This window comes from Festucalex cinctus, chromosome 10, assembly GCF_051991245.1.
Source record: "Festucalex cinctus isolate MCC-2025b chromosome 10, RoL_Fcin_1.0, whole genome shotgun sequence".
Lineage (NCBI taxonomy): Eukaryota > Metazoa > Chordata > Actinopteri > Syngnathiformes > Syngnathidae > Festucalex > Festucalex cinctus.
Window position 1 is genome coordinate 7458592 of NC_135420.1, and position 25119 is coordinate 7483710.

The 25119-nt window shown below is 40.6% G+C and overlaps 1 protein-coding gene across 3 annotated transcripts in view; it reads left to right on the forward strand.

The window, feature by feature from the left end:
* The window catches only part of col24a1 (collagen type XXIV alpha 1), a 144052-nt gene that overhangs the window by 111490 nt on the left and 7443 nt on the right, over nt 1–25119 (forward strand). For 2 of the 3 annotated variants that reach the window (XM_077533926.1, XM_077533929.1), the window contains 10 exons: nt 640–693; nt 5003–5056; nt 7376–7483; nt 9568–9675; nt 15314–15421; nt 21388–21441; nt 21576–21638; nt 21832–21885; nt 22020–22055; nt 24474–24509. In XM_077533926.1, coding sequence (XP_077390052.1) covers nt 640–693; nt 5003–5056; nt 7376–7483; nt 9568–9675; nt 15314–15421; nt 21388–21441; nt 21576–21638; nt 21832–21885; nt 22020–22055; nt 24474–24509 — 675 coding nt within the window. The remainder of the gene's footprint in view (nt 1–639; nt 694–5002; nt 5057–7375; nt 7484–9567; nt 9676–15313; nt 15422–21387; nt 21442–21575; nt 21639–21831; nt 21886–22019; nt 22056–24473; nt 24510–25119) is intronic. The other variant, XM_077533928.1, reaches the window with a different exon arrangement.

The window sequence follows — 25119 nt, forward strand, 5'->3', positions numbered from 1 at the left end:
TTAACTTTTTCTCAGTCTACACGTCTGGGCTTATGTTAATGTTTGGTGGTGATTTTTGATTTTGTCCTAAACCCCTACCCCCCAGCCTGTATTTTGCCATTTGTTTTTTTTTTTTTTTGTAAACAGTGGGACGTTTCTGTGGAAAGACAGTCTTTACACCCCTCCAGCCAATCGCAGAGCTGGGGGGGGGTCGCAAACGGGGCCGGGGCCACTCACTCACAGAAGCTTACATGTGTGAATGAGTGAGTGAAAAAATAAATAAAAATCCGTGCGTGCTGTCAAATTGCCGCGGAAGTGATGTCACGTAGCCGACAAATTCGCCCGGCCGCGTTTGCGACACTCCACCCCCCGCCCTGCGATTGGCTGGAGGGGTGTAAACACTGTCTTTCCACAGAAACGTCCCGCTGTTTACAAAACAAACACAAAATGGCAAAATACAGGCTGGGGGGGCGGGTGCGGGATTAGGACAAAATCACCACCAGACATTAAGAGAAGCCCAGGTCTGTAAATTGAGAAGTAGTTGGTTTGTTTAAATCCTGTATTTGAAAAGTGCCCTTTCCTGAGTGAAACCGGCAGACTGGGCCTTTAATATGCTCTGTATGAAAATAAGCACCCAATTATTTTTCTCCCTTGGTTCAGGGGTCACCAGGTATGCCAGGGAAGCCAGGTCAAAAAGGAGAGATGGGCACTGTGGTGAGTTTGTTGAGATTCTTTCCATGCAAAATAGAATGGAGTAAAACAGAAATGGGTTGCGCAAAGGGGCAGTTTGCAATCCATGCAAAGCAATGTAAAAATAAATAATGCATGATAAAAGACTTAAAATATACTAAAAATGAAGAATCATAAATAAAAATGAAAAAAAATAATAGTTAAAAGCTACATTAAAATGGTTGGTCTTTCAACTGGTTTTAAAAACAAAAACATTCCCTGCAGCGCAGAGGTTCTCCAACAGGCCTTTCCAAAAACGTGGGCCGTAAAATTGAAAAGATGTCTCGCCAATTGTGTGTGTCCTAACTTTTGAAATGACTAAAAGGCCAGGCTAGAGGACCGCAGAGCTTGTGAGCGTTCATTGGTTAAAGTAGGAGTTACAGAGATAAGAAGGCCAAGACATTTAAAAAACAGTAAAAGAAGCCAGTCCACAAAATACCGTCGGATCTGTCTAACCCATCTCCTCGCAAGCCACTGATAAAAATAGAGATCTAAGTGTTTTGCAAGACTTCATCGTAAATAAGTCACGCGAACAATGCAGCAGGCGTGGCTTAGATCAGTTTGTTTATCTTGCATGTTTATACAACGCACGTCGTCTTGTGCACGTTTGTGAGGCAGAGGTGAAGTGAGGCTACATTCGGAACTTGCTAGCTGTTAGAAAACTTTTAAGTACGCCTTACTAAGATGCAGGGCATGACATTTAGGTAAACTTGTTACATCATAAAACAACAGACTAAAATAACACCATCATGAATTAAAAAAGGTAGCAATATTATTAATATTTCCTGAAACACACTATAGGCTTTATTGTACTGCTGCGAGTCTGTTTCAAAAATCACTGTTTTCCTGTAGACTGAAAACATTGAGGTTTTCCATGTATTTCCATCTGGAACTGATAGAAATAATGTTCCTGTAAGTTGTATAAGGAAACACCACAATTTTATGTGGGTAAATCTATTTCCACAGTTTGACTTAAAATAGACTCATTAAAATGAATAAGACTTAATATTTAGTTTACTGTAAATCATTTTGGGCTGTTATTCCTCTCAATGTCCTCAATTTGTTATTAATTTGGATATAGGCTTGGCCTGTCTAAGACCTACTTGTTTCCTTTGATCAACTCCTTTTGTTGTCTTGACAGTGTTTTAGACGATTAGATTGCTGCAAATATAATAATCTTATTTGTATCTTTCTGAGTTCATTTTTCTGTTGACATCATGTAATACTTGTACATCAATGAAAATTAGTCAGCCTGGTCCAAAGGTGCTTTTCCATTACCCTTTTTCGCATAATAAAAGCGATATTGTACTATTTCGATAAAGTACAATTTCGAATTGTAGGTGTTTCCATTGAAGAGTGTTTCGCTTCTGAGGTGCAATTCTCAGAATGTCCCGTCTCGCGAGACCTCGCTGTTCTAAAGGGGGCGCTCATGTTGTTTACGATAGACGGACGCCCGGTGTAGTTATATTACTTTAAAAACACTCACCCCTCATCGGGCGGGTTCGAGCATTTAGTGTCGGTGTTGTGTGTATGTGCGCGTGCATGTAACTCGTGTTATGGTGCGGACAGATAGAACGTCTCACTTGTTGCCGGTGGTAACAGCGATTTCTGCAACGATATGGGAAGTGCATTGAACCGGCGGCATATTGGCTCTCTAAATCGCTTTGTGCTTAAAAAGACTCGTTATCCCCTCGGAACACAGTTCCGACAGGACAGCGATTGGCCCCGTACTTCCTACTTCCTGTAACCCGAAAATGTTGTTGTTGTTGTTATCGGACGCTGGGTAAAAGGCGGGTTACAAATAATGTAAAGTTTCTGATGTTTTCTGGCGTCTTCCCTGCTAAATTAACCAGACATGGCAGGACAGGATTTCAAGCTTCTCTCTTTTTATTCAACTTCTCGAACGAGGCTCACTCGGTTACACCTCTCTCTCTTTTGCACTCATGATGTGCAGTAGCCGATACAATCCACTTCTGCATGTAAAACTAAAATACAATACAGAAATTAATCATTCTCAAAACAAATAGTAATTGCAAGTTTGATAAAAAAAAAAAATACACATAAACAACGTGTTACATTCCTTTCCTCCGTGACCCGGCGGGTGTCACATGACTACTAATACGCAAAAAGTGTTTCCATTACACTTTTGCGAAATACTTCTTTTTCGATACGTCTCAAAAACCACCTCATGAGAGCGCAAAAAAATTGTTAGCGATATTTTTTTTTTCGCAAATCCAGTGTTTCCATTACCAGCTTGCTTTTGCGAAACATGCCTTTAATGGAAACGCACCTCAAGAGGACCCATGCAAGTACAAGGCATGACATCACAAATTAACTTGTATATTTGGGTATCTTGACCAGATCTGTTTTTTTTTCTCCAAACTTCAGTTCATCACACCTCTAGGTCGCATGACTGACACCTTCACAGGCAAAACCCAAATCAGAAACTGAGTGTAGGGTTGGCTATTGCCCAAACAACCTCACGATACAATGCTTATTACGATACAGAGGTCACAATACGATACGTTTCACGATACGATGCGTATCCGGATATTTTACATTCATTTACATACATTATTATGATACAGTCAAATATATACCCAAATGATATTTTTCTTATGCCGGTTGGCAAAAATGCTTTCTTCTTCTAATGTTAGCAGCACTTCGGTTTACCGCCAGCGTCATGCCTGGTCGAAATGTGCGCACACTGCATGGCAAGGAGAGGTTTTCAGAGACGTGCCACGAAAAAATAAATAAATAAATAAATAGATACGTGCCAGGAAACTTCATGAATGAATGTGCAATACCGATTGTAAATTGGCCTGCAACGATCAATTTATTTATTTATTTACTTATTTTGTAGCACACACCTAGTGTAAACATTCGGTGTTATTTAATGTTTCAATAATCACTGTATTTGTTCAAGCGAAAGTTGCCACAGTATCAGTTGCGTATTTAATCTAGACGTAAATACCGGGTTATCTCTAGTCTCATATTCATTTTGTGATGTCAAACCCAATTGTTTTCAGTTGAACGGAAAAATAAAGTAATTGGCCTCTGTTGCCGGCGCTTTTGGAAGTGGTTGTATGTTAGAAATAGTTTTGAACCTGATGCTGTGGATTAAGACTAGTTTTGCAGCCTGGACAGAACATACCACTTGTCTAAATACCAAAATGTATTTTTCCTATGTCACCAGACACTCATCCATGTCGATTTCTTTTCTTTGATGCTTATTCTTTGTGCTTCATGGTTTTGATCAGTTTTGTAGGGTTTTATTGAAAGGGAAAAGGAGAGTCTACCCTCTTAATATGAGACACCTGGAAATGGGTCTTAACTGCAGAATTCGGAGTGAAAAGACAGACAATTAGAAAAGTACTGGTCATGCCAATTTCCATGGACATGCGGAATTCAAGGCTCCCCTCCTTTTTGTAGTGATATGTATCTGGGTATTGTATCTTTTTTCCCTTGCTGATCTGTTCTATGAACATGTTATTGTCTTAAATCATTTGATTACATAACTTCATTTCCCCCACGAAATCATGAACATCCTTCAACTAGATCCATATGTATTGTTCATGTTAAAAGTACCCCCAACCCCCCCACCCCGACCCTAAAAAAAAAAGCCGCATTTTCAAACCAATCATAACAAGTACAAATACTTTAGGAACACTTGGCTTGAGTCTAAGTTGAGTTTGAGTTGTGTCAAACAGAAATAAATGAAGAGATTGAACAGTCTATCAGAAAACGGGAACATCTCCTAGATCCTGCTCTGTTTCTGTATTTATCTGTAGATTAAAATGTATTCCTTTATATATAAAAAATGACAACACTAATGTAAAATAAGTGCATATTGTCAAATTGTCAAGCCATGTTTATAGCCCTTAATCACACAAGAGTCGAACCACAAAAGGGCAAGGAAAAACTCCAAAAACCCATCAGGGGAAAAATGAGAAACCTTAACCTTACCGAATAGGCAACAATTTACATAGTTTGTGGTACTAAAAAATCGGAACTAGAATAGATAGATGGGTAGCTAGAGTAGATTAGAATATACAACTTTTGTAGTTTATCTTTAGAAGTGCTTCTTGCTTTTTGTTGCCTTTCATGTGGGAAAGTAAATGTTGATGACAGTGTCATGTATTTGGGCTCTCCATCAGGCTTACATTAGACACGGTCTTGATGTCTTGAGCATTTCCGTTGCTCAATGTGGTGTACGTGAGATACAGTACAAAATCATGTGTTTTTCTTGATGTTTGTGTATTGTTTTATTCGCTGCGTGTTTGTGTTTATTCAGGGTTCTGCAGGGAAGAAAGGAGCGAGGGGCTTGAACGGAGCTCCTGGAGTTGAAGTGAGTATCATATCTCTTAAAGGTCCACAGACAAATCACAGAAAGATTACAATGAAAGGCACTTTCACTTTGATAACCATGTGAGAGGTTTTAGTTCCTGGCTACCCCTATATACAGTATGCTTACAAAAGCATGAGTTGACAAACAATCGCTTTTCACATATAGTAACTGTCAAGTCTGAGTTTAGGTGGTGGACCCAAATGCAATGAAGCAGGCCAAGGAGGCATGGAATGAAGTCCAAAATGTTTAATAAACAAAAACAAGGAGGCAAAAATGAGGTACAAACTATGAAACCAGAACAACAAAGTCCAAAAGGGTTGAGCGAGACGAGACATGGAACAAAACCGGCAACATGACAAGGGGAAAACAACAATGGATCGGCACAGACAGAGGGGCGACAAGGGCCTAAATACACACACACTAATTGACACAACGAGACACACCTGGGCAAGACACGAGTGGCAGAGGGTTCTGAACTTAACGAGACAAAGGGATACAAGGAAATCACAACAAAACAAACCACAATGGAACCAAAAGTAAACAAAAAAAACCTTAAACCCAAAACATGACAGTCACAACTCTATTCATACTTGTACATTGTACATGGTTGACTTAGCCTTATGTTTGACGTCATTATCATGTTGGAAAGCCCTATTGCGCGTGTACCATGTGCAGCTTCCAGGCTGATGAATGCTAATCATCCTCCATTATTTTATAATAACAGTTGTGAAGATATTCCCTGTGCCATTGTAGCTCACACATAACAAAAGCATCAGAGAGTCACCTCCACATTTCCCAGTATGGATAGTGAACATTTTGTCTTGATTCCTCCATAAAGTTCAATTTTGATGTAATTTTGTTCCAGAAATTTTGAGGCATGTCTAGGTGCTGTTTGGTGGTGTTCCTTCAAGTTGACTGTGCAGTGCATTGATGGTGCATCTTAAGAGAGCCACACCACTTTTTTTTTTTTGCAAAGAAGCTTGCCTTTCAATTGAAGTTGATTTTAGGTTTCTTTTAACATCTCAATCTTCATGGCAGTTGTGGATGAAATCTTTTTGATGAAATCTATTAACAGAACCACACATTTCCCAGTTCTTTATAAGAATTTGAACACTACTTATTAATTTTTCCAGATTTCTAAAGTTCAACTATTTTGTCTCACATGACAGACCATTCGTTTGCTTTCCTCATGGCTCAGCAAAGTCATTGCAGCCCTGGATGAAATGTGCAGGGATGTTGCAAGAGCAGAGAAACTCAATCTATATACACAGATACTAATTACAATCAAACAGTCAAACAATTCATGCGTATGGACACATCTATCCATCCATCTTCTTGACCGCTTATTCCTCACAAGGGTCGCGGGGGCTGCTGGCGCCTATCTCAGCTGGCTCTGGGCAGTAGGCAGGGGACACCCTGGACTGGTTGCCAACCAATCACAGGGCACACAGAGACGAACAACCATCCACACTCACACGCACACCTAGGGACAAGTTGGAGCGCCCAATTAACCTGCCATGCATGTCTTTGGAATGTGGGAGGAGACCGGAGTACCCGGAGAAGACCCACGCGGGCACGGGGAGAACATGCAAACTCCACCCAGGAAGGTCCGAGCCTGGACTCGAACCGGAGACCTCAGAACTGGGAAGCGGACGTGCTAACCACTCGACTACCGTGCCGCCCCGTATGGACACATATCATTTTCAATAACCATTTAAACCTGTGTGTGTCAACAGCGCAATTGGTCATTGGCTATTTGGGTGATTTCACATTCTACGGATACTCAATCATGTAAAAAAAAGTCAATATTTCACAAATTCTCCCAGGGTATGCAAGCTTACTGTATGACAAGAATAGAATAGAATAGAATAGAATAGAATAGAATAGAATAGAATCACTGAACTCAAGAGATCCCAATCAAACTATCCATCCATTTTTTTGACCACTTACTCCTCACAAGGGTCGCGTGGGGTGCTGGAGCTTATTCCCGCTGGCTTTGGGCAGTAGGCGGGGTACACCTTAAACTGGTCGCCAGCCAATCTCAGCCCAATCAAATTACTATGCGGATAATACAGAACTTCACTTTTTGAGCATTGATACTAGCAAATTAGGAGAGCATGTAATACAAGAGTACAGAGAAAAAGTTGCTTTTAAGTGGGAATTTAGGGGTGATTGTAGCGGCCTCTCTCCGCGCTCAATAATGTGGAAATGATGGTAATATAAATTTAATATTTGTTTAATTTAATTTTATACATTTAATTTACCGAAAGCCGGTGGGACCAATTTGTCACATTGATGTTGTTATTGATATTTTTGCAGGGGCCAATTGGTTTACCTGGACCCAAAGGCATGAAGGGTTACCCCGGACCTGACGGTCCTTCAGGACTCACTGGTTTACAAGGATTTCCTGGAAAGCAAGGAAGACAGGTATTTGTGGACAGTTTATACTGTAGATGATGATGTTTATGATTGTAACATTGCTACATCATTGAAGATCCATCCATCCATCCATCCATCCATCCATCCATCCATCCATCTTCTTGACCGCTTATTTCTCACAAGGGTTGCAGGGGGTGCAGGAGCCTATCCCAGCTGGCTTTGGGCAGTAGGCGGGGTACACCCTGAACTGGTTGCCAACCAATCACAGGAGATGACAGCTACAATTCATTCATAGAAATACTGCTCTGCATTATATAATATCACAATTGATCTGCTCGGGGACTGTTTCAGTACTACTTGATCTGTAACGCAGACTTGGTCACCATTATCATTTGACAGTTTCAAGTTTAGTTGTAACAGGTGAGTTTCAAGGTCAACGAAAAAACAAAAAAAAACTTTGATTCTCAGTCAACGCTCCTGGGCCTTTCCTTGTAATCCTTAATTTATTTATACCAGGGATGTCAAACATAAGACCCACGGGCCTGATTAAACCCATTTGCAGGCCTGATCCGGCCCAAGATGCGAGATGATTTTGTAAAGTTAAGAAAAAAATAAATAAAATTGTAATGTCGGAGTAATTAACCAGTCGGCCACAATCAAAATATATAAAGTTTGTAACTTCACACGCAGTCCTCAGATGAGCAATGCAACTTTTACCGGGAATCGTCATGGATGTCATTATTTTACACACAACTTAAAGTTACAGTTTGTTTAATAATAATAAAAATAATAATTATTATTATTATTATTAGTAGTAGTAGTAGTAGTAGTATTAATATAGACCGAAAAACGTGTTAAATACGACACAAATTCAATTACTGGTAACACAAATAGATATGACAAGGATTAGCGTCCTTATGTCACTAACTGCGCCATGCAATGCATTCTGGGAATGATATATATATATATATATATATATATATATATATATATATATATATATATATATATATATATATATGCAATACAGGTAGATTTAACACGTCCAGGACTCAGAGTTACCGTGTTCCATTTGCATTTGTATTATTTTTTGGAACAATATGATTACAGTTGAGCTCCGTAATTTATGGCTGGCACACAAATAGCGAAAATGTGCCAATAATTGACAGCAATGGTTTTTAAGTTATATACCGTTATTTTCCCCCATGTGGCCCCTGAGCTAACATGAGTTTGACACCCCTGATTTATACCAAACTGAACCAATCAGATTCAGTAAGCCGAACCATGTATAAGGTGTCTGATAAAATACGTTTTAAAAATAATCATCTTTTTCTGGAAAAAAAAAAAAAAAAAGTTAAAAATCAAGTTTATGGCAACTTGCTACCTTTTAATTTTTCTAATGTGTGTGTTTGTGCAAGTTACATATCTACCTCCAGGGACATGGAAAATGTATGTGTAACAGTACTTTTATTAGTACGCCTGCTTGAGTTTGTCCTAAGTATGCATTCCTGTGAGGACCTTGGTCAAGTTTTTATTTAATCCCATTCTCTAATTAAGACTAGAGACACCGTCTGCTTCTTATGCAAGAGCTTTTCATAGCCTGCACTTTTTGGGTTCACCTTACAAAATTCCAAGCAAGTTCTTTCGGTCTTATCCGCTTTCATCATGTTGATCGAGGAACAGAAGCCATATGCGAAGCGACGAACCACTCAATCTGTTATTCTAATATCTCTCGCTCCATTCTGCCTCACCACACTGCTGATGGAGCAGGAAACCGCTTTGGTCTGCAGCGTGAGAAAGCGGCTCTGTGACAAGCAGTCCATTTTTACAGTTCACTTTGGGAGCCCGTTGTCAAGAAATATTATGACCAGGACGGGAGGCCAGCAGACATCAAAACTGTGGTTTAGAGCCATGCACATACTGTATGAAGAAAATGTGTTTGACTGTAGCATGCTTAATGTTAATTAAATCAAATAAATGATTGTCTACTTAGCATACAGCTATATAACAAATTTGTTTTTTTTTCAATCAACACTTATATTCTGTGTTCATTCTATTCTGATTAATCGGCACATATCATTTAAGACCTGGTGGTGCTTTACTAATTAAATAATACTGTGTACTGTTTTCAGGGCCAACGAGGCTTGGTGGGCCCGATTGGTCCTGCTGGACGTCCAGGTCCTCGGGGGAGCATTGGACTCCCAGGACCACCTGGAGAACTCGGACCACCTGGTCCAAAGGTGAAAATGACAACAAAATAGTTTGTATTTCACTTACTATATTCTGATTATTTATAATGCGTTTTGTTTTGTTTTTTAAAAAATGTGCCCTAAATTTTGCTGGCATTAGCTGTTTTTCCACCAACAAGCCCAGGAACTTTAGTTCTGGGTAAAGGGAGTTCTTGGTTGTAAAAGTTGAGCAGGGAATTTAGAATTGTGTTTCCACTAGGGATGTCAAAGTTAAAGCGTTAATAGATTAATTAATCACAGAAAAATGTCACATTAATCACATATTAACGCATATTAATCGCAGTATTTTTTTTTACCACACTTGAGCCTTGAACATAACCGCGGATGGTTACATTGAAGGCTGCGCGGGTCAATGCACGCCATTTCCTACGCCTGTTGTTCTAAAATGAGCGGGCTGACTTCAGTCGGTGGTAAATTTCGTTTTAAAAAACACCCCATCGGGACTTTAGAAAAAACAAAAGTAATTTGCGTTTAATTAATTAATAATTTCTAATACTAATACTACTAATGGGATTACATCACAGAGTTTTACTTTACAAAGGGGAACAAGACAAGGGTGCCCAATGTCTCCTTTCTTATTTGCTATATTTATTGAGCCGCTTGCATTAGCTATACGTCAGGATAGACGGATCCAAGGAATCCACTCCGGGACAATAGAACATAAAATTAATCTATATGCCGATGATATACTACTCTATTTAGAAGAACCTGCTATCTCGCTAGGGGAAGCATTTAACTTAATAACTAAATTCTCTCACTTATCAGATTACTCTATTAACTGGACAAAATCAACATTATTACCTATCACAGAAAATTCATGGAATCCTACAAGTCAGGATCCACACTACTCCTTTCCTACAGGTAATTTAAAATACTTAGGTGTTAAAATTTCACCAAAGTTAACTGAATTAACTTCTTTAAATTTTTTACCATTATTGGATAGCATCCGTAGTGATCTGGAGCGCTGGAATAATCTTCCGATCTCTTTAATAGGACGGATAGCTACTATAAAAATGAAAGTTTTACCAAAGATTAATTATTTATTTTCAATGATTCCATTTAAACCTACGTCTAACTGGTTCCAATCGCTGGACTCTGCTATCATAAAATTCTATTGGAATAAAAAAAAAAGCCAAAATTAGTCTATCTACTCTTCAGGAAAGTAAATCTAAAGGAGGTTTAGAGGCACCAAACTTTATGTACTATTATTTAGCTAATCAACTACAATATCTTGTGCTATGGACACAACCCAACAGAGATACTAACTGTTGGTTGGAATTGGAGCAGAAGGATTGTAATAATCTTAGACTGTTAGATTTACTCTTTATTACAAAATCAATAAAACAACATAATTGTTTTAAAAACCCAATGATAGCCGCCACCCTGACTGCCTGGTGGAAGGCATTAGAAATTACAAACTCCCAATTGGCGCCCTGTGGGCTCTCTCCCATTTGGCATAACCCCGACTTTCAACTTAATAATCAGTCGTTCCATTTAAGCTTATGGGAGCAGAAAGGAATTACACACCTTCATCATCTTTTCTCAGATAATAAGTTTATATTGTATACAAACTTGGTCCAGAAATATGAAATAAAAAATGGAAATTTCTTACATTATCTGCAAGTTAAAAATATGGTTAAGAAACAAATCCCAACACTTCAGGATACGCTCCAACTGCCTGTCTTAGCTAAAGATATTATAAAGCGTTCTCCAACAACAATAAAGAAAATATCAAAAATATATAAGTTATTTTTATACACAAATAAAACGTATTTACCGACTTTAAAATGGGAAAAAGACTTGTCTATAGTTCCGGAACCAAACTTTTGGACCCAAATCTGTGAAAATGTATTTAAAATTACCAAACAGACAAATTTGCAACTTATCCAATATAAGATACTTCATAGAACATATATTACACAATATATGATGAAAAAAATGGGACTCTCTGACTCCGACATTTGTCTCCAGTGCTCACAAAACACTGCCGATACTTATCTTCATGCTTTATGGTCATGTACTCCAGTGCTGCATTTCTGGACTAAAATCTTGGAAAAGCTCGCTGATATATTAAACTGTAGGCTTCCTTTATCTCCAAGATTGTGTTTACTAGGTGACTTAACAATAACTGAGCTACCATGTAAACAATCCCAATCTATATTTATAGCCCTTACTATTGCTAAAAAATAATCCTTGTCAATTGGAAAAATAAACAATCTCTAAATATCGACCACTGGTTAAACTTACTAATAAATTATATCTCAATGGAAAAAATCTCTGCCTTAAATAAAAATCAAGTATCAAGATTTAAACAAATATGGTCTATGTACATAGAATAAGCATCAACACTTGGTGTTACTGCAAAATAATTAGTCAATTTTCTTGACGCCGTCCCCCGTGGTCGGGCGGGGGTGGCTCTGCCCCCCCGTTGTCTGCTCGGTAGCGGTTGCGTCTTGGCCGCTCCCTGGGCCCCCTGTGGGGTACGGTGTTGGGGTGCTTTCCCTGGTGCCCGGGGCGGTGCCGTCCCGGCGCGGTCCGCTGCTCCGTGCCCGGCGGCGCAGTTCGGGGCGGGTGGGGCTCTGGTGTGCCCCGTGGCTCCCTCTCCCCTCCCCCTTCCTCCCCCCCCGTCGCCTCTCCCTCCTCGACTCCTCCCGCCCATCCTCCTCTGCCTCCCGGTCCCTTTTCCCTTGTCGCCCTCCCTACCCCCCCCCCCCCTCCTGCCCTGCAGCCGCCCTTTCGCCTTCTTGTTGTCCCCCCCCCCCCCCCCCCCCCTCCCTGTCTGCCCCCCGTCCCCTCCCCCTCCCTCTCCCTGGGCCTGGGGCTCCCTCCCCGGCCCGGGCGTCGGGCTCCGGGGGCCGGGCGGGGGTTTGAGGCCTGCCCCACTCCGGTAGAACTCCTGGCGCCCCGGGCGGGCTCCGGTGGCCGGTGGGCTGTCCAGTAGCCCTGCTGCGCTGGCGGTCCGCCTATTGTGGTGCCAGATGGGTGGGGTGGGGGCGGGTGGGGGGGGGGGGGGTGCTGGGGGGCGGGCGTGCCACCTACACCCGCCGGGTTGGGTGAGGCCCCGCTGGTCGCTCCTCTTACTCACTTCACTAGTTTTGCACTATACACTTTGTAAATATACACATAGGGCACACAACACATTTCTTGGTGGGGTGGGGAAGGGTGGAAACACCGTCTTCACCCTTCAACTCCCCTCCAATTTTAATGCACTTCATGTCCAAGGGGAGGGGTGAGTTGGGGCGGGGAGCCAGCAGAGGGGATGGACTGCAGTGCCTGGCAGCGCTGTGGTCCCCCCCATCTGTGTCCCTGCCCCACCACTTTGTCCCTCCATTTACTTTTTTAATGCACCACACATATACATATTCATTTTTTGGGGGGGATGCGGGTGTGTCGGAGTAGGGGAAATTTTTTCCCTCTGCTCCGACTCACCTGCTCCCAATTTTAATGCACCACACGCACACACTTGTATATACACTGGGTGGGGCCACATTCACGGTGTAAGGGTAGAGCTCGCCAGTCGGCGAGCTGGCGGACTCAGTAACAGGGTTAGGTGACACTAGTACGCTGGCGTGACGACCGGGGCCTCTCCCCACCGGGCTCAGTGTTCTGGTGTTCCGCCTTTTCCCCTGGTGCTTCCTCCTCTGCTTCCCCCCTCCCGCCGCTGTGCTACTCTCGCACGGCTGGAGGTGGGGTGGGCACGTTTTCCCTCTCTGCGCTGCTGCCCGGTGCCGGTTTCCGGGGGTGGGGGGCTCGCGGGGGGCCGGGTTCGCGGGGGGGTTGGCGGTCGTCGGGGGGGGGGCGGCTTGTTTGTGGGGGGTGGAGGTATGGGTGGGTGGGGGGTTGGGTGTTGGGGGTCGGGGTGTGTTCGGGGGTTTGGGGGCCGGGGGTGGTGGGGCCTGGGTCGTGGCGGGTTTGGGTGGGGTGCGGGGGGGTCGTGGAGGGATGGGGGCTGGGGACCGGTGGGGCGCTGTGGGGGCCCGCTGGGCCTCGTTCTGCGGCCTTGGGCTCGGGGGTGTGGGCCGGGGCTGGGGCGGGGGTGTTCCGGGCGTCTGGGTCGGCTCGCCGACCGGTGTCCGCTCGGGTGGCTTGGGGGTGGCCTTGGTGCTGCCGCGGCCTGGGGATTTCGGGGGGGGCGGTGCTCGCTTTTCTGGACCGCGGTTGACGGCTTCTTTCTTTGGTGGTGGTCCTTATGCATGCCAGATCCGTCGCACCAGCATCTACTGAAACTCAACAGAAGTAGCCTCTCCCTCCCACAGCCCATTGAATCAGTGGGTGCTGGTGTCTGTGGATCTCACTTTGCTTTATCTATCCTTCCCTCCTTCCTCTCTTTAGTTTTTCCTCTGGTCACTTGAGATCTCAATTTATTGGAAGTTTGAGGTTTCTGGGGTTGGCATAAGACTCTGGTTTTGTAACCACGCAGGAGGGGTTTTGTTGGTGCTGGATTTCACTTTGATGGATTGGATGTACTGGCTTCTATGGATCTCACTCTGCCTTATCGATCCTTCCCTCCTTCCTCTCTTTAGTTTTTCCTCTGGTCTCTTGAGATCTCGCTAAATTTGCTGGAATTTAGAGGCTTCCGGGGTTGGCGTAAGACTTTGATTTTGTAATCATGGGGAAGGCAGGAAGTGGTCGGTGCTGGATTTCACTTTGATTTATCTTTCTTTTCTCTTTATTTTTTTCTGACCTTTTCTCTGGTCTCCTGACCATTTAAACCTCACGACTCTGGCAAGATTCTGAAGTACCTGGTTAAGGCGAAGGGTAATGGGATATTTATAAGGCTTTAGGTGAATTAATGAGTAAATAAATTTATACGTATTTGCACGCACACGCACGCGCACGCACGCAAACGCACGCACGCAAACGCACGCACGCAAACGCACACACGCAAACGCACGCACACACACACACAAAAAATAAAAATAAAAAATAAAAATAAAAAATAAAAAAATAAAAAAGAGCAATGATGATAAGACGTTGAATCGGTAAGACTACAGAATGAACAATTCTGAGCTCTTTAAAAAAAAATAATAATAATAATAATAATAATTAATAATTTCTGAATTGCACCCAATTGGTATGATGCTGTTACGTTTTGAGCAATACATGCATGCATGCAATTGCGTACATGCATTTAATCAATGTTTGCAAATGACATTCAGATAATAAAATGCGTTAATGGCAAAATATTACGGTATTTTGTATTTATTTTATATTACGCGAATACCAAAGTAATTTAGCTGATTAATAGTGATTAATCAAAATTAAAAAGTGTGATTAATCAGATTAAAAATTTTAATCGTTTGACAGCACTAGTTTCCACAGCGTCTTTGAGTTCGCTGTAATTAATTCAAATGAGTTTGATTGAGCCCAGCTGATGTAAAAACAACGCCCCCAAATTTGACCAATCAGCCGTGGCCATTGCAGCCCGCCCCCTCCGAAGTTCCTGCCTGGCTCAGCTCGACCCTGCTGCTGAGATAGTACCTGGATGCCCCCTGGGGAATGTAATTACTCTGGTAATTGTTGTTGGTGGAAAAACGCCCAAACTGAATTTTGCCAAGGTAAACTGAAAAGTTCTCCAAAAGTTCCAGTGTTGGAAAAACCCGCATTAGAAATTCTTCTGTCTGTCCAGGGGGAGATTGGCCTGCCAGGTGATCGGGGATTGTCAGGTCTCAGAGGGATGGAGGGAGCCACAGGTGACCAGGGAATGAAGGGTGAGACAGGACCCAAAGGGCAACCAGTGAGTACTTTGACGCTTAACTCTTTCACTCCCAGCCATTTTCACAGAAACAATCCCGTTGGTTCCTGGCTGTTTTACTGGATTTTGACTGATTTTGCAAGGCCCACAGAATATTGTGTTCTATTGCTATAAAAGCATGGAACCTATCAAAAGAAAGATTAAAGTCTCTTCTTTCATCAGGGAAAAAAGTATGTTTCTATCTGTTTCCGTTTTGCAGCAATTAGCTTTAGAAGAGAGCTAAGTTTAATCAGTTTTCACAAATATATTCAAAATTGTAAGTAATTTAGCTTTTTTTCTACATGGCTCTGGTTGATCTCTTTTGCTCTGCTGCCACCTGCTGGCCGTTTGTGTAATAACTACCATTTCTGCAACCGTTCTTTGCAGTTGAGAGGCTGCATCAAAGCCTTCTGTATGCTCTAGCATAAAAAAAATGTATCAATACGTCTTAGGGACACTTAAAACAAAAAAAAAAAACATTTACACGTTATTGGGAGCAAATGAGTTAAGTTAGACTACAGTTAGAAGTTGGTCTTAAAGTGGGAGTCAACCCCAAATGTTTCATGCAGCAACACGAGTCCTAAACATGCTTTTCTGATTAATGGTGTGTTTGTGGAATATGAATTCAGCAGCAAAATCCACCCATTACGTGTTTTTTATTTATTTTTTATTTTTTTATTTTATTTTTTTTAAGTATCAGAGGGCGGTCATGTTTCACTTGCTGTCAAAGGAAAATGACATCAGAGTGGCTCAAGGCTCAGGTAACAACCAATCACCTGTTTTCTGAAGCCATAATTGGTTGTTAGCTGAGCAACTATGATGTCATTTTCAGTCGACAGCAAGTGACAAAATGGCCGCCCCCTGAGATGGAGCATAAACGGCTGGATTTTGCTGCTTACTCAACTCAACTCAACTCAACTCAAGTTTATTTATATAGCGCTTTCAAACAGCCTGAACTGTCACAAAGCGCTTTACAGAAAGACAAAAAAAACCCCAAACATAACATATAAAACATTAACGCCAATACAATCACAACAAATCAACATTCTTCCATCCCTACATACGCTTTGATGTTTGAAGCAGTTTTTAGATGAAAGAGGACAGAATCAGCCTCCTTTCAGCAGTTGATCAGAGACGTGATCTCCGCATGCATGACGTCATACACGTTTGCTACAAGCTAAGTTTGCTTATAAGCTAGCTCATAAACAAGCAGCTGCTGCGTTCGCAATTAGCACCATACACACAAAGAAGAATGCTCCAATATTAATCAGAATGTTATGTTTAGACTAGTGGGGGCATATACAACATGTTACATGAAGACATTTTATATTGACTAAATACAGTACCTAGAATACCTCTTATTTGACAGAAAGTGAAATTCAACTGATTCAATTGATAATGCTCAAATTTAAAGGAACACACAAAAACTAACTAGCTATTCTGTAAAATGGTTCAATTCAACTCTTATCTGAAAAAGCCCAATGTACTTTGACCGATTATGATTTTAAAGTACGTTTTAGGGATATATTTGCATTGGGTACAGGAGCTTCCAATTTGGACAATCACGTGATCATCGTGACGTAATGCAAACGTAAATAAAGCATAAAAAAACAAAGACATTCACAAGGAATTATTGTGTCCCATGGTGGACATAAAAGGGGGAATTAAGCCCTCTAGCAGCAAATCACTTCTTCAAAAGCAGTACAGCCACTGGGGAGTGGCAGAAGATTTGAGTCCAGCCGAAAGTGAAGACGAAACTGTAGCCAGTGTTTACACATTGTGCCTCCCCACACATTTTGGTGCACGAATCAGCATGTTGTGCTCAGCGTGCTAATCCCTACATTATATTAGGCTATGCTGTTTGCAGGGCAGGGCACTAGACTAATCAGCAGGAACATAGTGGCACCTATTATGGTGGAATTCACTGTATAAAATAAAAATTAAAAAAATATTTAAATTAATCTTCTTAAAAGATAGTCTTTTAGTCATTCATAAGTAGGTGTTTGTATTAGTGTTAGTGGGGAATTATTCATAGTCATAGATTGCCCTCCTTTAGGATCAAAATAGTAATAAAAGTCGTCTTATTGATCAGAAACGGTACAGTATTTGGCGATACAAGATGGCAGGCATTTTTGTTGCCCGTTCCATTAGTAAACTTGCATTCAAATGAACAAATGTTGCCATTGTTCACACACTAGATGGCGATCACGTGACCGGTTAATGGCGGTGCCCAGGGTACTGTATGTTATTTAGAGCTGTCAAACGATGACATTTTTTAATCAGATTAATCACATCGTAGAATTTGGATTAATCATGACTAATCACTGACTTATAAAAGCTTTTTTCCCCCCAACATTTTTTCCCGCTGCACATGCTCATCCTGCTTTTTCTAATCAAGTAATTATTTGCATAATTTAAAATGGGAAAAAATTACCTACGTCAACATTTATTAAATGCTTTACTTTAATGCATGTAGTTATGTTTATTGCTCAAACTCCAACAGCTACCTTTAATGTAACCATCCACTGTTGGCTAAAAAGGATCATCTGCGGTCAAAATTAATAGTGTGATTAATCGGTGGTAATACAATGATTAATGCGATAATTTTTTGTGATTAATTAATTAGTTAACAATTTAACTTTGACAGCACTAATGTTATTATTTTTGAGTTAAAGAATTTCAAGGAATAAGGCCATAGATATTTTCACTTCTATTCTTTATACACACTACCCAATCAGATACTGGGAAACGAATTTGGTGGTGTATTACTTACTCTTACTTGAAGGCATTATAATCTGTCATAATGCATGGCAGCCCAGTGACTAAGTGGTTACCACATCTGCCTCACAGTTCTGAGGTTCTGGTTTGGAATTTTGGCTCTGGCCTCTGTGTGCAGATTTTGGATTTTGTCCTTGTGCTTGAGTGAGTTTTCTTTGGGTAGGGACATGCATGTCTGGTCAATGAAAGACTCTCAATTGCCCACTGCTATGGAAGTGAGTGAATGGTTCTTTGTCTACAAGTGGCAACCAGTTCAGAATGTACTGCACCTTACGCCCTGTGATGCCACCACAGAATGTTAGCAATGACATGTAGAGGAAAAGTCGACTGTAGCACCTGAAATGAACTGTATAACAAAAGGGATAAACATAGCACAAACCTGCCTGTTTAGTACAATATGGCTAAAGCGACAATACTCTAGTCTAAGTCAATATAAATAATTAATGAATGGAACTTAAATGTACACCAAATTCGATTTATTTGATTGATCCAATTGAGACAAGCAGATAAGTCTGTTTTGAGGCTAGGTGTAATCATACTGTCAGGTGTTACAAACCAAGGATTAGCACGCAGGTTTACTTTTATTGTTCAATGAGTTGACATGCTGAATAAGTACCGTAATTGTTGGACTATAAGGCGCACCTGATTATAAGCCGCACCCAGTACTTTTCTAAAGGAAAAAAACACTTTGTACATACATAAGCCGCACCTTACTATAAGCCGCATGTGCCCACATTGAAACATGAGATATTTACAAAGAAAGACGGTACACAGAGAGTTTCCAAAGGTTTAATAATATACCTTAGCTTTTCTTTCCAAACAGTGTCTGATGTGGCAGTAACACAGCAGCAATACAGTAACACAGTACTAACAGGCCTGGTTAAAAATAACATACCGGTAGGGATGTTCCAAAAAATAGCTTCTGTGACCGGTGTATTTTTTTAGGTGATAAAAATTTGACATATCGCGAAATTGACGTAATGCGTAACATTATATGTCTTCATGTCAACTTGGACATACACGCGTCCTTCGCTGCTGCACAAAAAAACAATGTAAGGAGTGTGTGAGGCTGCAAGAGCTGCAGGCAGTTCTTACAGCCAGTTCTGTTGCGTCTTCAACAAAGTGGGAGTGAGCTTCGTCGTGTGGAGGCTGTTTTGCTGCAAAAGGTCAGATATGATGCTAAAAAAAAAAATGTTTGCAAATCGTGCAGGAAAACTGTTGCCGTGAACATATAAGCAGCTCGTGTGGTTGGGGGTGAACAAAAGTTCATTAGACACACTCCTTATGGGGGGGAAAAAAAAAAAAAGATGGTAGTTGGTTAATACTGAAGCGGTCGCGTCTCATTTGGCCAAGATCAATAATCCGCGGTGTTTATTTTACCGTGACTGGTAATTTGTCATCGAATTCACGTGAATTTGTGATGCTAATCGACCGCTAAGCTAATATGCTCTCAACGAGAAGGCGTGCACGTTTCTATCGCCCTAAAAGTGCACATTTGTGACATTACATACCCGCTACTAATGTCTACAAGGAAACGCGGCATGTTCTCGATCCTCTAATTAAAAAATCCCGGCAAAATAATGCTCGAGGAGGGTTGCCACCGGTTGCGGTAAAAATAATCACTGCCAAAAGAATCGCAGAGGGAAAACCATTTTTTAAACAATACACTTGCCTGAGATGTACGAAGCATGACGCCACAAACTGGCTGGTACTCTATCATTAACGACCCCCCCCCCCCAACATCACGAGGCACAAGAGAAAATAGTGTACTTTTTTGACTCGTGCAATTTGCCACTGACTACTGAAGATATTTGCTTTCATTGTATTTGCTAAGTAAATGTCCTTTAAGCAGTTATGTTACGATTCGCAGGGTAAACACTATGGCCTGTTTTTATTTCCATTTTATTCCATTACAGTTGGTATATTTGCACTTTGTTTACATTTCAATTCTGGGAAAAAAAAATGGTGACTTAAATATTATTTCTGCAATAAAAGTGCTATTATTCTGAAATGTCAATCACAAATCTATTGTTCAGTAATTATTACCAATATCGTCAAAAATATCGTCGCCACAAATTTCTTTGAAATATCGTGATATAATTTTTAGGCCATTTCACCCACCCCTACATACTGCTAAAAGTCACTGTGACTTCTTGTATTTTCCATGATGAGGGTCTGTTCATGCTCATTTTATCCATGCACAAAGCGCAAAGTTACAATAAACTTGTGTCTTTCTCGACACATATGTTCCACGTGTCTCACGCTTACTTTTTCTGCTCGAGCACCCCTGGCTGCCGTCAGAAAAAATACATATATTAGCCGCATCATTGTATAAGCCGCAGGGTTCAAAGCGTGTAAAAAAAGTCGCGGCTTATAATCCGGCTATTACGATATGTATGTATTTATTTATTTATTTATTTATTAGTATTCAAGTGTTCTCTAAATATAGCTTTTGTGGGTTCAAATAGTAGTGTGGCAAGAAACGCGTTGGAGACTGGAAACATCCTAAATGGAGTCAAATAATTATCTTGCGAAGACCTCAGATGGAAACATTTCTCTTGGTAAGGTCAAGTTATGTAAGATCCTCACACTCCAGAGAGCTGAAAAAAAAAAGAAAAAAAAAAGGTGTTCCACTTTACTTATGTAACTTCTCAAGAAAAACAACATTCAATCCTTTGCTCTCCTCTCCCTTCCCTGGTTTTCTCCATTGATGTTCATGTAACAGAGAGCAGACTTCAGCCCTTGGGTCAGATCCTTTTACACCATTTAGTGAATAGACTTGCTTGGCCAAAGTTGTTGGCTCGAAAACGGATCTGTCTAGAGGATGTGGATGACTGGCTGTATAAACATTGTGGCTGCCACCCTGGCCAACAGACAGTCCTCAGACAGAGTTGGGTGCAGACACTCAACCCCTATATGAGTGTGTATGCGTGTGCGCGTTCGCGTGTACATGAATGTTGGCTGGGACGACTACTTGATACAGACATGAACCATTCTGCATGTGCCCTACTTATTTTGTAATGAAGAGGGGTTGTTTAAAGGACGGCATACTTTTTGCTTTCTGGGTTGGCGGTGGCCTTGTAAAAAATCAAATCAAATCAGGACATATGAACTGTAATTTGCACATAGGAATATGTGCGCTTCTTTTTTGAAAATGTGGAACACCTCATTGAGGAATCTTATTTTTTTAGGGGGAACTAGGTCGTCCAGGGATGCGTGGTTTGCAGGGCTTTCCAGGTCCAAAGGTTAGTGTCAAAAGAGGAATCTGCGGAATCATGAAAGTACAAAAGTACAAAATATGTTAATAAACTTGTTCCGACTACAAAATTATTATCTCTACAGTCATATACATGAAATGTAATATTGTCTTTTGCCTTAGGGTCCAAATGGTGACGTGGGATTGAAAGGTCTCCTTGGTCCCAAGGGCCCCATGGGTACTCTGGTAAGTTTTGTACAAATAAATTCAGACAATATTCAGTTACAACAAGGGCAGCTGCATGTAGTGTACTGTTCATAGACCCTGTATTGAAAAAAACTATGATGTAAGCATGAGTACTGGGAAAATTCATTTGCCGATCTCTGTAGCGTTCATTACATACAAAGAGATGAGCCACGCTTAACACAACTTGTTTCAGGGATTCGCTGGACCGGTGGGGCCTGAAGGAAAGATGGGCCCAATGGGAAAACCTGTAGGTTTTTATTATTTCAATAAAACACGTTTATTATGTTCTGGCTTGCAGATGGATTTGATGTTGAAATTACGTACGAGTGAAACGCAATGTTAATTGTTTTTGTCGTAAGTGTTTATTTTCCATTTTTACAGGGGCCACGAGGGCCAAGAGGAAGCAGCGGTGAAATGGTAAGATCCGATTCCAACCTGTAATCAAAAGTCCAAAATTTACACGTTTGATTATAACCGATACCATGTGCGATTATATCATGATTACGCTCCACTGAGGCATCAGGCTTGATTTGTCATTGCAAAATCACTCCTGGCTCCATTCACGGTGCAACCTCAAAGCAGCCTGTGCCTGTAAATTGAACTTTGGATGATGAAGACCGTGTTTAATGATGCATGATTGTACTGTAGGATGGACTACAGTGGTAGCTAAATTTATTTTATGTGTTATCGTGAAAGAAGCTGATTTCCAAAGCAGCTCGCTGTGTGGCCTTGTTGTATTCGCAGATAACTTTGTGCAAGCACTGTTGCAATGCTTTGTTAAATTGTTAGCATGAAAAAAAACACAGTGTGTCTGCATAGTCACTTTAGCGCAGGGCATAGTAATAATACAAAGATGACTTCCCCAGTGTTGTTCTGTCAGAATACACAGTGTGTCCCATAACAACATACTATGGAGTCATATTTCTCTGAGCCTGAGGGTTTGAAATTGGTTACTCATAAACATTTCAATTTACACTCCTTAGATCACAAGGATGATCAAAAGGTTGAATTGAGGCAACTGGATTTGTTCTTGTTTACTGAAAATTTTTCAACTTTGAGTTTAGTTTATTAAAAGGACAGTGTGCAGTAACATTAAAAAGATGGCTGCCTTTTCAGTTTTAACTCTTTGACTGCCAAATATTATCCGAAAAACAACCCCAACAGTGCCAGCCGATTTCGAGCATTTTCATTCATCTTTCAAGGCAAACAAAATATTGTGCGCAATGACTACATAAACATAAAAAAAAGTATGTTTCTACCTTATTCCGTTCTTTAGTAATCATCATTTGAAAATAGGTCATTTGTGTGACATTGAAAAGATACATTTTTTGAACAACAGTGACTTAGACAATTATTTTGGTTTATTGATGCTCTGTGAATTACATTTAATGTGACAAAGGCTTTGATCAGTCACATCATCATTGAAAACATTCAATTTCATCATATCAGTCATGTTTCAATGTAATTTCATATAATGTGAGCCCATTGAAAAAAGATACAATGCTGCCATCTGCTGGCCATAGTTCGTGGGGGGTTTTGATTCCACAACCCATTGAGCAGGCAGTGCTGCACAAGACGTGGCACTGCCCTTTTGGGGGGGGGGGACCTTAGTAAATGTCAATTAACGTTTACGGCGGCATTCATTAGGATTTTAGCATACGTCATTAAACGTTTTTGGCAGTCAAAGAGTTAAATTCTTAAGTGGGGAGTCTCCTGCATATCAATTCATACATGTTGGATTTTCCTCAAATGTTCTTTACCTAAGCAGTGAGGTGGCTTTTGTTCTGACATCAGCATCATGATGGAAATCCTTGTCTCTCAGCTGTCTTGGGCAGTGTCCCTAAAATGTGTTCATTATGTCCACAAATATTTTCTGACATGACTCTCATCAACATTATCCTGTAGTTGACTGTGGCTTTTCATTCCCTACCATTGCTGCCACTTTGTTTACAAGTTCTCTGTTTTTGATGACTTCCGTTGGTAATGTTACAGTGCCACTCATCCTGACCATATACTGTACTGGTACAGCGGTACTGCAGTTCAGTGTTGTGGAACACACATTTATTGAAATGGTTGTAAAAACAAAAAGAAATAGATTCCATTTCGTCTTTCAAACCAGCAGTTCTCCCTATCCAGAATTTGGATGTCATTGTCCTGGATGGAATGTCCGTTCTTAAGATCCCAACAATCAAATCGGATTTAGAAAAAAAAAAAGAGAGAAAATCAGAATGGTACAGTTCACATTGCATAAGAATATCAGATACATGACACATGGGGGAGAATCTGAATTGACCTGCAGTATGAATATAGCCTAGTTTGAGCTTTTTAAAAATGAACAAATATCATTAAATTAAGGTAACATCAAAATGTAAACCTTATTAAATATTCGTATGTTTGTCACTACAGCACATACTAGCATATAGATTTGGCTTGAACTTCGCAGAAAGACATGTGGATGGCGTTTGTGATGCCTTGCTCACGTTTTCTGACTTTGTCGTATATGGCACAGATTTGTCATTGAACTGCTCTGAACTTCGAACACTTTTCGGCACATCTTACACACCGGGTTATTTTTGTCAACTCGTCTTGTGGACCCACTACTATTGAATCATTCACGATGACAGGAAACCCCTTTCCTATTTTTTTTTTTCACACTCTTTGTGAAATAGTGTTGCGTTCAACCTGGACGACCGAGAATTACACTTTGAAAATGCATTTTGACTTTACACTTGTAAAACACAAACTTGTATTTAATTTGTGGAGTGGTAATTTTCCTTTTTTTTTTCTTTTACCACAATTTTGTAACATTTTCACAGCAATGCGCTATGTTTTTAGGGGCCACAAGGACCACATGGAAGTCCAGGACCCAGAGTAAGTTGGCTTAGTCTCATATGTTAAATGAATTGTCAGTTTGTGTGATTGAAACCTTTTGGTGAAAGTATGCAATTTGATTGAATTAATCTCTAGGGCAGGAAAAGTAAGGAAAAATTGAAACTCTTGTATGGAAAAAAAAATTCGGTTTCCAAGGCCGTTCTATTTTCGAAAACAAAAAAAATATCAATATCTAAAAAAAAAACTGATAAATCAGCGTTTTAATTTGTCTTTGCTGGCCTTTTAATTACTCCCTAGCCAAACTTGATGATTTGATGACATATGTAATGAATGTTATCCGCCTCTAACCCGCCTCCAGCGACTTCCAATTCATTCTTTTTAAGTTTTGAAAGTGGAGTTAAATGCTGAAACTCTTTTTTTCTTTCACGCCTTTTTTTCCCTCTACAGTCTCCGATTCGCTAATTTTATTCAAGCCATGCAAAGCTATGTAAAGCAATAATAATGAACAAATTAGGGCCAGTTTTCCATAAAAAAAAAAAAAAAATAATAATAATAATATATATATATATACATATATATATATATATATATATATATATATATATATATATATATATATATATATATATATATATCTGCGATTGGTTGG